Source organism: Brachypodium distachyon, chromosome 3 (assembly GCF_000005505.3).
Source record: "Brachypodium distachyon strain Bd21 chromosome 3, Brachypodium_distachyon_v3.0, whole genome shotgun sequence".
NCBI classification, from domain to species: Eukaryota; Viridiplantae; Streptophyta; class Magnoliopsida; order Poales; family Poaceae; genus Brachypodium; species Brachypodium distachyon.
In genome coordinates this window covers 54490479-54505345 of record NC_016133.3, presented here as the reverse complement: position 1 = coordinate 54505345, position 14867 = coordinate 54490479, and the positions used below count along the sequence as shown (strand labels likewise).

General features: G+C 49.3%; 1 protein-coding gene across 2 annotated transcripts; it reads right to left on the bottom strand.

The window, feature by feature from the left end:
- Positions 1–3719: 3719 nt before the first annotated feature.
- Positions 3720–6669, bottom strand: LOC100833275 (probable E3 ubiquitin-protein ligase RHY1A). Of its 2 annotated transcripts, none has more exons than XM_003570266.4 (3): positions 6015–6669; positions 5808–5914; positions 3720–5148 (listed from the first exon to the last, which is right to left on the bottom strand). In XM_003570266.4, the coding sequence occupies exons 1-3, from the start codon at positions 6198–6200 to the stop codon at positions 4800–4802; spliced, it is 642 nt and encodes a 213-aa protein (XP_003570314.1). In that variant the 5' UTR covers positions 6201–6669; the 3' UTR covers positions 3720–4799. The 2 variants fall into 2 exon arrangements, with proteins under 2 accessions (XP_003570314.1, XP_010235924.1); XM_010237622.3 differs by having other exon boundaries at positions 5808–5911; positions 6015–6668.
- Between the last annotated feature and the right edge of the window lie 8198 nt (positions 6670–14867).

Genomic DNA, 14867 nt, shown 5'->3' with positions numbered 1-14867 from the left:
AAAATCGAGCCCATATTCCACGCTAGGGTTCTGATCCTCTCCTCGATCTAAACTGGTGGTAGTATTTAAAACCCGAAGGGGGGCGCATCGGCATCGATCCTGCTCGACGTCGCTGCCGTAGTTGCGCTGCTCAACTTGGTGCGATGTCGTCGAGCCACCTGCTGCCGTGCCTTGCCTTCCACCACGGCGCGGATCCAGCCACGGTGCTCTTGGATGTGCCGCGGAAGAAGCGCATCGCCGCCGACATGGACGAGCTGAAGAATAAGCACATCTGCCCAGCCACGCACGGGTACTTCCTGATCAGGTGCCCTGCCTCCATCTCCACCTTCCTCTGGAATCCCCACAACCGCACAAGATCCGCCTGCCGCCGCTGCCGTTGCCGATCCAACAAGACGGCGATTTGCTCATAGACTGCTCTTGCTTGCTATCCCACGACCCCGCTGCTGCTCCCAACTGCATCGTGCTTCTAGTTGAGCCATACAACACCTTCCTGTGGTACTGCCGGATTGGAGCTGGAGATGGCGACGACGACGAGCAGTGGCAGAAATACGACTACGACATTGGAACCCAGCCTCTGCCGGACTTGCAAACGCACGAGAAAGTGGTGATATCCCCGATTGCTGCATGTGGAGGCAGGTTTTACTTCAATCCCTTGGGGTCTCAGCTGCAGGTTATTGACTTCAGCCCTGCTCCAGTCTTCAGTTCCATCACAGTTGAGTATGCAGACAGTGAAGGCCCAGTTTTCCTGGTGGGATCTAACGACGATGACCTCTACAAGGTTTCCCTGCTACGCGCCATGCCAGCGAGAACCATCCTTGGCGCCAGCATCCACAGGATGGATTTCTCCACCAAGCGATGGATCAAAGTGGATGATCTTGGTGGTCGCTCCTTCCTCTTGTCCCTCTTCTACTTTGGGACTCTCTTCTCTGCCGCCGCCGACTACGGACTGCGAGAGAACTGTGTCTACATTGCCTACCCTTGGGACAAGATCCTGCACATTGTCAATGTCAAGGATGGTAGCATGGAGTCGCAGCTGCTGGATGAAGCTCCGGCTGATTCGGATAAAGCCTTCTGGATGCCGATAAGCAAATCCCTAGATTAGATTACTAGGATTATTGCTTTCTTTTCATGTTTGTTTCTTATACTACTCACTCCGACCCATATTACTTGTCCCAGATTTAGTATACTAAACGAGCTCTTCTACAGTACCCATAAACTATTTTGAACCATCCATTTACTTCGATCTAAGGGCTCACATGAATTGGTACTCCTTTGGACCTGTGGAGTATCCCGTGGAAAGGAGGCGGAGTATCCCGCGGTCAGGGTTAAAAAAGTAAAGCCACCAAATATCCCGCCGATCCCCTTGGCCCCGGTTGGCGTCCCCTCCTCATGGGCGTCCGAGGCAGCATAACAGCCGAGCCATCGAGTCGGCCGGACACGCCGGCGCGTGGTGATGGAACGAGCGTGTAAGATGTGATAGTACTGAACTAGTTACAAACGTTAGTCTAATAGATGAACACCTAACTAATGCGGAATGCGGAATTAAACATGAACTAACCACTGGAGGATGAAGCCATGAGTGTTTGGTCACCGTCGTCGGCCTGGAGGCGATGGCGGAGTGGTCGAACAGGGTAGCGACGGCCTTCGGGTCGCCACCGGCACTGCCCTTGAGGTAGCCGGTGGTGGTGACAGCCTTCGCGTCCCACGCTAGCTTAGGATCGGGAGTGTTTTTGTTCGGGAGTTTGGTAATATGTGATCCTTATAGGGAGTTCAAGTTATGATAGCATGTGCTGTATGTTCCAAGCTAATTAAATACGCATGAAAGCACTAGCAGAATTATTTATCCAGGCAGAGAGATAACTATAATGCATTTTCAAACAACACAATATTTAATCAAGCCTGTAATGTTTTAGTCGCATACCATGTGTGTAGACTAGTCATTTCCTTGGCTGAGCCTGAGTTGAGCTTACCTGAGCTTTATTCTTTTGCAAGAACGTGCAGCTGCCACTATAGACACGAGCATCACGCTTAGACGGACTTCCAGCTGAAAGCAAAACAAGGGATCAGCATTGCACATTATCCTGAATGCAGAACACACAGGCTGATAAAATGGGGACCAATTTGAAACCTGTTATCGAGAAGAAACCCAAAAACCATGGTGGTGACGATCGCCGAGAGAGGCGGGTACTCCGGGAGACGCCGACCTAGTAGTCTCTAAGCGCCGCGACCAGCAGGCATCTGTAATGTCGACGATCCACCATGGACTCTACATGAGTTAGGACCCTGTGGACATGTAATGAAGACGATGCTGTTCTTCAGTCAGATATTGAATGAAGTTTCTGTCTCCCGAATCACCAAATGAAAAATGCACTCTAATGGTGATGTGCAGAGAGTTGCTGTCAACACTAGCATCAATGCACATAATGCACACACGGTGCTATGAAGGGGCATCCTCTCTGAATAAATGCAAATTCCTGGGATCAGGATACTAGAATAGTTCATCAAACAGGGAAAAAAAGATTTTCTCTCTCATATGTCGCTAAGCTTATAAAAGGAGTCCTGCCCTTACAGCAAGATTCCTGGGAACTGGAGCTTCTTCTTCCTCAAGAACGCCGACGTGCCGCTCTAGACGCCGGGGAAAATGGTGTTTGGAACAGAGTCTAGCTGCAAGCAGAAACGGGGATCGATTCCTCCATACTATCTTTTGATTTCTATTCGCGTAGATGACGACTCAAGCAGGATCAGGGAATAAACCGGCCGGCCGGTGGCGGCGAGAATGTCTGAGCTGCCGAGAGAGGGGGGACTCCAGGGCGCGCACCCCGAGGCCGGTGGTGGAGCAGCGCCGGCCTCGGCGCCTCCGCCTCATCCAGCTACCGATTCCAATTCCTACTCCGGTGTCTCCTCCTCCTTCTCCCACCCACCCTTCAGCGCCGGCGGTGGATTTCTGGCTTCTGCCGGGCTGGGTCCAGTCGGGCTCCGTCGAGCAGCTGGAGGAAGAAGAAGGCATCGTGGGCCGACGAGTGTTCGAGGCCCATTTGGCACCTGATGACGCTTGGCCATTTGGAAAAGAGAAGAAAGTCTTCCTTTGCGGTGGGAAAATGCAAAAAAAAAGGCAACTTGAACGCGACACGGCGACGGCGCACGAAGCTCAATAGCAAAGATGGGACCATGGCTCTCCGAAGTACTCCCTCTTTTTCACAATGAATGGCACACACGCGTTTCAAAATTTTACTTTAACCAACAATTAGACTAATGATTTGAAAATTTTGTGCTACAAAAACTATGTCATTGGATTCGTATTTCAAAAACCTTTTCAACAATATAAAATTTGTAACATATAACCTACATATATTTGTGTAATTGTTGGTCAAAATTCGATCTCGAAAAGCGTGAGCGCCATTTTTTGTGAAATGGAGGAAGTACGGTATGTCCTCTTGAAGATGAGTTGGTGATTTTCATTTAATGTAGGTTTCGATTTGGGTTGTGTTTTGGTAGGGTTTTAGGATTAGATTGAGATTGATTAATTAAACAAAAACAAAAGAAAATGTTCGCGCGCGTGGAAGACACCTGTCGTCACCGGAACGCCCCCGATTATGTATTCTCATACGCTGTACCTGATGGGTATGAAGTTTTTCCCATTTACGTATCCGCGGGTGGCCCAAACCTGTACCCTAATGTGTCGGACCTGGAATTTGACACATACAAAGATTAAGAAGTGATTGATGACAAGACAAAACTTCAACCCAAAGCGATCACAGTGCGAAAACTATGTGGGGTGATATGTTCCTGAAGAACCCGGAGCGTCAACCCAAAGCAATCACAATTGTAAACTGTGCGGGGTGATATATATAGCTCCCTCTTCCACAAGTCAAGCATGCTCCTATAGCTCCCTCCTCTCCCACTTTTCCTATTAATCCTAGCTCTCTCTAGAGCCTCTCGATCATTCGCCAATGGCCAACGACAAGGGCAAGGACCGCGTCCACCCAGCCGAGCGCTTGGCCGGTCGTCGTGGGCGCGCGCCGCCGTCCTCCTCGCCTCCGTGCCGGCCGACGCTGCAATGAGCTCGGCCAGACTTCGGCGCTGCTCGCCGCCTCCAAAGCGGCCCCGGCACGAGGACGACATCCAGTCCTCATCGCGCCGTGGGCGCGCGCCGCCGTCTTCCTCGCCTCGCCGGCGTCGCCGCAGCGACGATGACGAGAACGACGTCGAGCTCCAGCACGTCCTCCAAGTGTTAGAGCTCCTAGACACTTGCGAGCAATGTGCTCGTGCAGCCGACCGACGGCAAATGGTCGCTGCGAGGCAGGCTTCCCAAGCGGAAGTTGAGGCGGCGGAGGCGCGGGAGGAGTGGGAGTACCAGACCGCGCTCCTCAACTCGGAGCGTATGCACGCTGTCGAGGAGCAGGAGAGGGCGGCCGTGAGGGAGTACAAGGCCGCCGTCGACGCCATGCACGAGGACTCCGACTCCGACTCTGACTCCAACTGCGACTCCACCACCGCAGATCCCGGACATGTCTCTCAGCGCACAAGTCACAACCACATAAAACATCATGTCATCATTCACACGCTCCATGCGCGAGTGACAGCGGCCACCAGCGCGGCGTACGCGGCATCAGCAGCAGCAACGCCCCGGTTCCACGTCCTGCTCCTGCGCACCGCAACTTGCCGGCCACAACATGGCATCCACAGCGCGTTCGCGGGCCGGCGCTGGCGTTGCCACTCCATGATGCGTGTTGTGGGCGCGTGTCTGCCGCAGCCTCAGGGGGCCCGCCGGCCATGAGTGCCTGCCTAGCTCCGGCGGGTCAGCTGGGAGAGGGGTCGGCGGCGAGGCGGACGGCGGCGCGGCAGACGGGGCAGCGGGAGGCGGCGCGGACCCACCGCACGGCGCAGGGCCAGTGGAAGCGGTGCGCGCAGGGGAGGCGCGCCAGAAGGTCTCCCGCGCGGAAATCCTCCAGGCACACCGCGCACTCTTCCTCCTCCTGCTGCTGATGCCGCCGCCGGGCCCAGAGGAACCGCCGGCCGTCTCCTTTCTTCGAGAACACCTCCCGCTGGAGCGCGCTAGCCGCCGCCGCCGCCGGCGGCTCCCTCGCCGGGCGGTGGTCGCTGCTGGTGCTCGCGGCAGGGAGCCGTAGGCTTCCCGTGCTGTGGCGCCTGCAAGTTAGAGGAGAGGATTAATTAAGCCACCGTTTTATTTTACTTTATTTTTTTGCGGGGAAGAAGAGATCTCAATTGTCAATAAAAAGGTTTACAATCATCACAAATTAAGCCATCGTTTGGTTTCTTCAATTCAGAGTTGTTGGGAAACTGATCAGGTGGATTAGCAGAATCAAATGCATGAACAACAGCCTGATCAGGTTTCGGTACAGATCTCACTGGAAACAGAGAGAACACAAGGAAGTACTGGTAGTATCTTGACATTGATTCAGGTTATATTGAGCATCAAATTGGCCCTTGGAGCAGAGCGATCCCTCTCCAGATGAAGCAGGGGTACTACTAATTATACTGAAGAATACAAACGATGCCACGTGAAGCAAAAGTCCCTGCACAAAAGTATTTTGACACGTTGTACTAGGATGAAAAAAAAAATGGGAACTGCTAATGATGCAGGTCCATATCTCGTTTCCCTATCAAGCTAACAATCATCGACCCAGCACTTTTTTTTTCGAAAAAGAGGAAGACCCCTGGCCTCTGCATCGATCGATGCACAGAGCCATATCAACTCAGCACTTGATTAATCAAACACAAACAAGGGTCTCTCAAGCCTGAATTCAAAGTCTGAACCTTGACACGCAAAAGAAACAGAACTGTACCTCTTGACCACAGATTCCCTCTGGCTCCTGAGCTTCTGATCCAGCCTCTCCTTGGCCTCCCGGGCGTTGCTGTCCAGCGTCGTCGTCCACGCCTCCTCGTTCCTCTGCTGCAAATCAGGCAACACAAACAAAATCGATCAACACGCAAAATAAGAAGAAGCATCGACCAAATGGGACGACACAATCCATTGGTTCTTGTTAAATTACCTTAGGAAAGCCTGCTGAGCCGAGGTGAGCGTGGTGTTCATGCCCGTTGCTGGCGGCGTAGAAGCATAACGACGACGGCCGCCGCGTCCCGCCGCACGGCGCCTCCGCCGACGACCCGGCCGCCGGCCGGAGCCGTCGCCTCCTCGCGCTCTCGACGCCCGGTAGCATCCCGGCCATCAGGCCCATCCACCACCAAACGTAATTACGTGCACACACGCGCCAAACGACTACGACAACAACACAGCACCTGCCCAGAAAACGTATACCTATCTATCTACCACCAGCAATCTACCAACAACCTACACCCTGCTTGATCAAGTATGGTGCTAGGAGATTCAGGAGCAATCTAGCTAGTACAGGAAGGAAGGAAGGAAAGAAATCCGGGGGTGTATGTGGAAGGCTTCCATTTTGAGCAGGAAGAGGAGGATTAGCTCGTCCATGTCGCCCGGCCAACCATTAATTAAGTAACCAAGCTCGTTCTTTGGACGGGGAGCAGGGGCTTTGCTATCTAGAGGCAGCAAGAGGAAGAGGAGGAGGAGCTTATGGTCACGCTCATGGAGTGGGCGCCCTTCAACTGTGCATGCCAATTGCTTGCTTGGCCCCCAACCACCTCCACTCCATACATAGCAGGGGGGGGATCGAATGGATGCCAACGTATTTATCTGATCCCTCCCTGAGGCCCCACGTGACCGGAATTCCCGAACATGATTTGCCACGAGTGAGTTAGCACAAACTTAGTGCGGTTAATTAATTGGCCCCGTGGCTATATCTGTATCGCGCTTGCTTGGATGGTTGCCGTGCTTTGTCTAATCTTAGGTGCATGTTTAGTTTAGCCTTCCTCTGATTTGGGGTAATTCGTGCAATATTTGTGGCAGTAAATTAACCAAACGATCGAGCCATATATCGGCTAATACTACAGAGGAAATCTTAATTGGTTTCGCATAGTACATAAAAAAATCGCTATCAAATTGAATTGCGAGGATACAGTTTAATCGAACGCGAAACGAACACGCCAGAAGATAAACATCGTTCCGCGTCGGCGTTTCAACTTGACGAGACCGATTGATTGATGAAGCAAGGCAAGGCAAAGTGTCGATCTAGCGAAGCAAGCAACCGTCCCCGGTCCGGTCCCAAGCAAGTCCAATCAAGATCACCTTAATGTGCACGAAAGCAACGCACTTTGACTCGCGGCCGCAAAGTTCCATTGCACACAGGTGGCCGTTCCAATCCAGAGAGGTCCCCTCCTCCAACTCCCATGGCGCCATATGCCTGACAAGGACACCTTCTCCGGCCGCGCGCTTTTGCTATACCGCTCCCTCGCCGGAGCATATGCCCATTGCATCCGTCGTCGTCGAGCTCAGACGGACATGAAGATATGGCCTGGCTTTCGTTTGAGAGAGCTAGTGAGCGTGGGCGCGAGAGGGCACCCCGGCCGGCCCCCACCACGCTGCCTTGCTCCTTTCACCTATTTGCTCCGTGGTCGCGATCGATCTCGGCTGGTGTTTATCGTCCTGATCGTGAGGCCGTGAGGAGGAATTTATAGGGTTCAGTCACAGATAGCCAAGTCGTCCCAGATATTTGATTGATCGACGAGGCACCTGGATTCGAAATGGATCATGATGTATTGATATTAGCTAGCGTTGTCAGGTTGGGAGCGGGATGTGTACATACCGTCGATGCACACAACATGCACTCCTGGTGATCAACTAGTAGATGTAAAGGGCGCTAAAAGCAGTCAGGCAAATGCAATAACTTTTTGGACGCGCCTATTGCTCAGTCGACTGAGAAATAAGTATTTCTCAGTCGACGAGCGTTAACGCAGCTGTTTGTTTGTTCGTTTCCCTGTTGATCGTTGTTTTTTGTTCCCTGTGCTATTTGTTGGGCTTGTAGGAATGGGCTTTGTGGATTCTTTTGACTTTTGTATTGTTCAAAGTGGGTCTGGGCTTTTGGTCTGGGCTTTTGTGCTTACAGGAAAAATGAAAAAAAAACTCTCGGTAAAAGGGGCTATATCTTTTCATAAAAACTGTGGGTCAGCTCACGTGCCTCCTAAAAAAAATCTGAGAATAATTAACTGTAAAAACACAAAGTGAGCACAACAAAAAAGATACTCACTCCGATCCTAAATTATTGTCAAAATATTACATGTATCTAGACAATTTTTTAAGAATAGATACACTCATATTTGAACAAACTAGAGACAAGAATTTGAGACCGGAGGGAGTACCTCACAGAATTAACTTGGTCTAAATGGCATGTTTGATTACTGAAACTAAGAATATAATATTCTAGTTCTAGTAGTATCTACGTGCATATAGAAGCATCCACCTAGAAACCGCACAGGTGCAACACATATAACATGTTGATTTGGTATCGTGTTATGCACATACGCAGCAAATTTCATTGGGATTCACTAGCATGAGATGGTTTGATAACACAAACTATAGACTACATCAGATGAGAAAATATATCAGGGCTCTCTGTATTCAAGTTGACCACCTCGTTTTGAATGACGAAAATTAGCTCTCAAAAACAACACACGCGCGCACGGACACGCACACACGTGCGCATTGCAACTCGCATGACACCGTGTGTGCGCTGAGAACCAAAATCGACAGGGGCGCCCCCCCCCCCCCCCAACACACACACACCACTCACCGCCAATCGAAAAGCTGCATGCAACCCCATTGAAATCAGGTGAAAACAGATCAAAGACCCCAGCAATGGGGGTTGATTCGTGCTGTCAGACTGATTCGAACTGTCAGACGTAGAACAAAAACACCGATACAAAAACATCACGAAAATCATACAAGTATACATGTAGTCGCCGCTTTTATAATGCAGAAGAACAAGCATGCAAAAGCAAATCCGGAGCAAAAATCGCCCCATCACACATGTTCAGAAGCTCAGGGGAGAGAGGTGGGTGCAGGAGCAAAATCTAAGCCATGCGTGCCCTAGGGTTCGCGAGGGGGAGCAGCTCGAGCGCTCACGGGGGTAACTTACCAGGAATCTCGTCGGCGGCCGCCTCACGAGCTTCCACAAAAATTCGCCGCCCCCCTCTCCTTTCTACGCAAAGGCGAGAGCCCCCCTCCCCAGCTGTTTGAAACAGGTCATGAAAAAAAAAGAAGCGCTGGGGGTTGGGGCGTGGGGATAAGCCATGGGCATGCGGGGAATTTCACAAAACCCTGCCCCTGTCAAAGGGGGAAACACAGTACAGATGCAAAAAAAAAACTCGAATTAAATTAGAAAAAAGGAAATCTGAATTGTGGTGTTTTAAAATCAACAGATTAAATTCATTATAATCCGAATTTACTATGACACATAAAAAAACCTAGTTGCTCATGTCATAATACGATGTGCAAGTCATCCGCACGGGGGCTCGAAGAACTAAAAAATTCACTAGTTGCACATGTCTTAATACAAAAAATGCAAGTCGCCTCCCCATTGCACAAGACTAAGTTGCGCATGAAGAGAAATCATATGCAACTCGTGCATGTAAAAAGCTAAGAAAAGTCAACTCATCAAACAGGGCCGCCCCAAAAACCAATTTGTTGCATATTTTGATTCATGGTGTGCAACTCACAAAATCCCTGATAAAATCCTTTTCCGAGTTGCAAATATTGATGCATGTTGTGCAAGTCATCTCCTATTCGACAATACTAACTTGCGCATGCGGATAAATCTTGTACAACTCATACCTGAAACAAAAGCTAATAAAATCTCAATTCATCAAAACAGCGCCCCCCCCCCCCTCTAAAACTCCCCTTGTGTTGAATTGCACATTTTGATACATGGTGTGCGACTCGCAAAACCCGTAAAACACATCCTTCTTTAGTTGCACATATTGATGCGTGTTGTGCAACTCGCCTCCCTATTCGACAAATACAAAGGTGCGCATGCGGAGAAATCATGCGCAACTCATGCATGAAAAAAAGCTAAGGAAAAAGTCAATTCATCAAACAAAGAGCGCCCGCCTAAAAAAACTTTGTGTTGAATTGCACATATTGATACATGGTGTGCAACTCACAAAACCCTCTAAAACACATCCGTTTTAGTTGCACATATTGATACGTGTTGTGCAACTCGCCTCCCTATTCGACAAATACTAAGTGCGCATGTGGAAAAATCATGTGCAACTCGTGCATGAAAAAATCTAAGAAAAAGTCAGCTCATCAAACAAGGGCGCCCCCCTAAAAAAACCTTGTGTTGGATTGCACATATTGATACATTGTGTGCAACTCACAAAATCCCTAAACACATCCTTGCTTAGTTGCACATATTGATGCGTGTTGTGCAAGTCGCCTCCCCTGTTCGACAAATACTAAGTTGCGCATGTGGAGAAATCATGTGCAACTCGTGCAAGAAAAAAATCAACTCATCAAACAAGAGCGCCCACCTAAAAAAAAATCTTGTGTTGAATTGCACATATTGATGTATGGTGTGCAACTCACAAAAATCCTAAACACATCCTTACTTAGTTGCACATATTGATGCGTGTTGTGCAAGTCGCTTCCCATATTTGACAAATACTAAGTTGCGCGTGTGGAGAAAACATGTGCAACTCGTGCATGAAAAAGGCTAAGGGAAAAAGTCAAGTCATCAAACAGGGACACCCACCAAAAAACCCTTTCTATTGAATTGCACATATTGATACATGATGTGCAATTCACAAAAACCCCTAAAACACATCTTTGATTAGTTGCACATATTGAAGCGTGTTGCGCAAGTCGCCTCTCTACATAATACTAAGTTGCGCATGCGGGAAAATCATGTTTAACTCGTGCATGAAAAAAAAATCTAAGAAATGTCAGCAGCTGTGGTTGATTAGATCTGTTTTGTTGGGAGGTTAAATACTAAGTTACATGATGTGCAAGTGGTACATGAAAACTAAAAAAGTCAACTCGTCAACACAAAAACTTAAAAAAAATCCTTTGCTAAGTTGCACATATTAATACATAGTGTGCAACTCGCCTCTCTTGAATCATCCTAAGTTGTGCATGCAGAAACATGATGCGCAAGTCATACATGAAAACTAAATTAGGATGCAATCGGAAAAACTACAGTTGCAACTATGGTGTTTCTTTTTCATTAGGAGACATATCTAAGCATACAAACAAAATCCCAGAGTCAAGTCAACCCATAGGCCCTAAGCCTAGCCATACGACAAGAACCATCAGGAGGAGATGGATCAGTCACCAGCTAAGGAGGGATCGATCGGGGGATTCACGTACATGCTTGTCTTTTGAGAAACAACAATTTCTCGATCAATTGAGCAATAAATGGATCCATAAGAAATTGCGTAGAATGTTAGATTTCGGAGATGTTAATTTACTTCCATGGAAAATCTCCCAAAACGAGATTTTTGTCATAAAGTTTGCCCTGCACAGTTTGTAAATTTGTAGAGGGAGCTTTTCACACGAAGAACATATGACAATGCTACGGCACATGATCACATAGGTTATCTGAAAGTTGCAATCATTCGCATGTGCAAATTTGTTGGGCGATAATGCAAATTTGGTGAAATAGAGTTCCAATGAACAAATATATAAATATTTAGTCCATTTCAAAAAAGTTGTTCAACACTTTCACATTTTTCCATCGCTGCCATAAAAGTACTAAAAAATTATTAAAAAAATACTATATCATTTAGAAACAATACAAAATGACTTCCGAACGAACGAACGAGATATACAACAGGCAGCAGCATGCATTTTATGTACCCAGGCGGCAGGCCACGATGCGCTTCGTACAACTAAAATTAAAGGCCCAAAGACCGGCATGCTCAGACGCAGGCCCACGACAGAAAACCCAAGGCGGCCCACAAAGCCACAACGCATGTTAACAGACACAATAGCACAGAACAATCAACACGAATCTCAAAGCAGAATCCAACGGTCCTTGGCGTCGACTGAGAAATACTTGTTTCTCAGGCACCTGAGCAGTAGCAAATCCGTAACTTTTTTTTCGTCTAGGATAAGATACAGAATTCGCTGTTCAAAGCAATATTCCTAAAGATTTCGAAAAAACTGAAAACTAATACAGTACTAAAAAGGTGATTGAAACTTCCCAAAAATGACTGGAACACCATCAAAGGCCTCTTCTATTCGCAAGGTTTCGATTCAAGAGTGATTTTATTCTAATCAAGACGTAGAGTGATTGATAGTATGCAAGATTGATTTTATTCTAGTCGTATCTTAGATTAGGCACAACCCAGACACAGTGCAAAGGTTGCTTGAGACCATCGAAGGACGGGCAGTACTTCCTAGCCTCCATGTCATAATACGCCGCTCGTTTCCCATCCTCAGAATACCTCGGCAAGTAGATCCTACTGCCAATTTGCCACACCCACCTTCCGGCGATGCCACAACATACGACGCCCTGAAATCAACGAACAAAGCCGCGCCGCCGATCTCCTGCACCTCGACCCACGCCATGCTGGCCTCGTCAAGCTTGAACACCCTCGGCGGCAAGTCAGAGTTACGCACGAACACGGACACCAGCTCCCCTCTTACCTCAACCAGGTAGCAAAAATCCCTCCCTTCATGGTTATCACCGAGTAGATGCATCAGCACGTTGATAGGCCCAGGTTTCTCCATGACCGTCCACTCGTTGCTCGCCGGGTCAAATGTGCCCAAATTGCCCATCCTCCTGAGACAGTAGTACTTGCCGCGGAACCAAACAGGATTGGCGTAGGCGACGGGAAATCTTGCATCGTCTTGCACGTATGGATGCTGACAGAGTCGCCGCTATGGCTGCTCCCGACAAGCCCATGAAGCGGTACTTCCTGTGCAACTCCGCGACCTCCATGGTGTCCTCCATGAATGGGTTTACCAAGAAGATGTCGTCGATGCAGGCGCCGGTGGACACGGCCACCTAACCGTCTTTGGATGACCGGAAGATGTGCTCGTATAGCTCGTCGGTTTCGTTGTCGTCGACACCGACCGGGTCCAGCGGTCGAACCCGGATGGAGTACTCTCCTGGCAGCGGAGAGGATCGAAGAACTTGCACTTCCCGTCTTGGCCCGAGGAGTGCATGAGCCAAGGCCACACTTTGGCGCCCTGGACCGGGTTGCACACCTTCTTCCATGACTTGCACACGGCTGGAAATCGGAGACGGTCCACCAGTGATAGGTTCGAGACGACCAGCTCTAGCAGCTCGAGTTGCACATCCTGCCACGGTTGACGCCGTGCCCAAGAGGTTCCAGCTGCTTGCTCCTCCTCTTCCTAAACTGAAGGGCAAATGGATTCACTAACCTCCTCCTCTTCCTCTTCTGACTCCTCCTCCTCCTCCTCTGACTCCTCTTCTGAGGAGATTTCTGTTTCCTTCATCTCCGTTGCTTGGATGCTGCGACAATGTCAATTCACGCACATTAGTTAATCAGTGTTTAATTAGCTTGGCTGCTGCTAACCAGTCATAATAAAATAAAAGTGAATCAGAAACATAGCAAATTAAACTCACTGTGGAGGAAGAGGAACAGCCCAGAACGCTCTGCTCCAAGGCTCGGTAGGATGCCAGAGGATCTTCCTGAAGCTGATGGTCATGTCGTCCAGGCAGAACTTGTAGAGCCTCTCACAATCGCAGCTCGATGCCATGAGATACACGCAATTACCCTGCCGCACCAAACCCTTTTCTTCCCCTGCCTCTTCCCCGCCAGCTTCCACAGAGAAAGCGTAATTGCCGGAGACGACGAACGCGCGACCGGCGCCGATGCCGTTCACCCTCTTCCACTCCATGTCCCTGAGGGACAGCCGGTACACGGCGACACGGGTGGGCGTGCCGTCCTCCCTCCCGTGGAGCCTGAACTGCTCGGTGGCCACAGCGAAGATCTTCCCTCGGGACTCCACGAGCCGGTGTGTCGGGACCCTGTCGTGCTGTAACATTCCAAAATTTCAAACCCTTTCATATGCATTGCATTCAGGAGCATCATATCACTTTTGCATGTTTGAATTCAAATTTGAATCTCAAAAGGTTTTGAAAAGGTTTTATTCCATTTTAAAACCCCAGATTTTCACCCATTTGGGCTTTGGATCTTTAAACCAATAGGATTTATCTATAGAAGGGGTTTACTGCATAAATAAGCTATCCCTTAATTTTTGGTATTTTAATTAGAGTTGAAAAACTATTTATTTCAAATAGTTATAAAGCCCTAAATGCATTTATAGGGAAAAATTAATTTTAAGTATTTTATTTTGAAGGGCATTTGGTCCCAAAAGTTGAATCATGATAAAACATGATTTTACAAATTTTCTGGAATTTATTTGAATCAATTTGGAGTTCAAAATCAAAAGTTATAAAGGAATTACAGAAAAAGAAAAAAAGAAAAAGGTTAGAAACGGACCGGCCCGGCCGTTTTGCGCCGAATCGGCCCATCCCTCTCGCGCGCGCCCGCAGCCCAGCAGCCCAACGCCCGCCCGCATAGCGCCCGCAGTCGCTGACAGGTGGGCCCCGCCTGTCAGGTCCTTCGTCCCCGAAGGGAAAGCCCCCGTGAATCTCGCCGCGCGTCCCCGCCGCCGATCCCGCGCGCCATCCTCGCCGATCCGCCATCACGGTGCCCCCCTGCCTTTCCTTTAGCGTCATTATAAAGCCGCGGCCTCCCTCTATCTTTCCCCTCTCCGCCCTCTCTCGATTGCGCCCCCATGCTGCCGTAATTTCTCACCGCCGCACCGCCTTCTCAAGCTCGTCGCCAGCGACCAAAAGGTCAGAAGCCAACGCCACGTACCCTACCTCTTTCCTCTCTCCCTCGCGCACGTTTTGACGTAGGCCGCTTCTCGTTTGGTGCTCCCTAGCTCCCTATCACCGGAGACATGAAGCTCCGCCGCAGCCACCGACTCCCAGTTGACCTAGGCGTTGACTCCG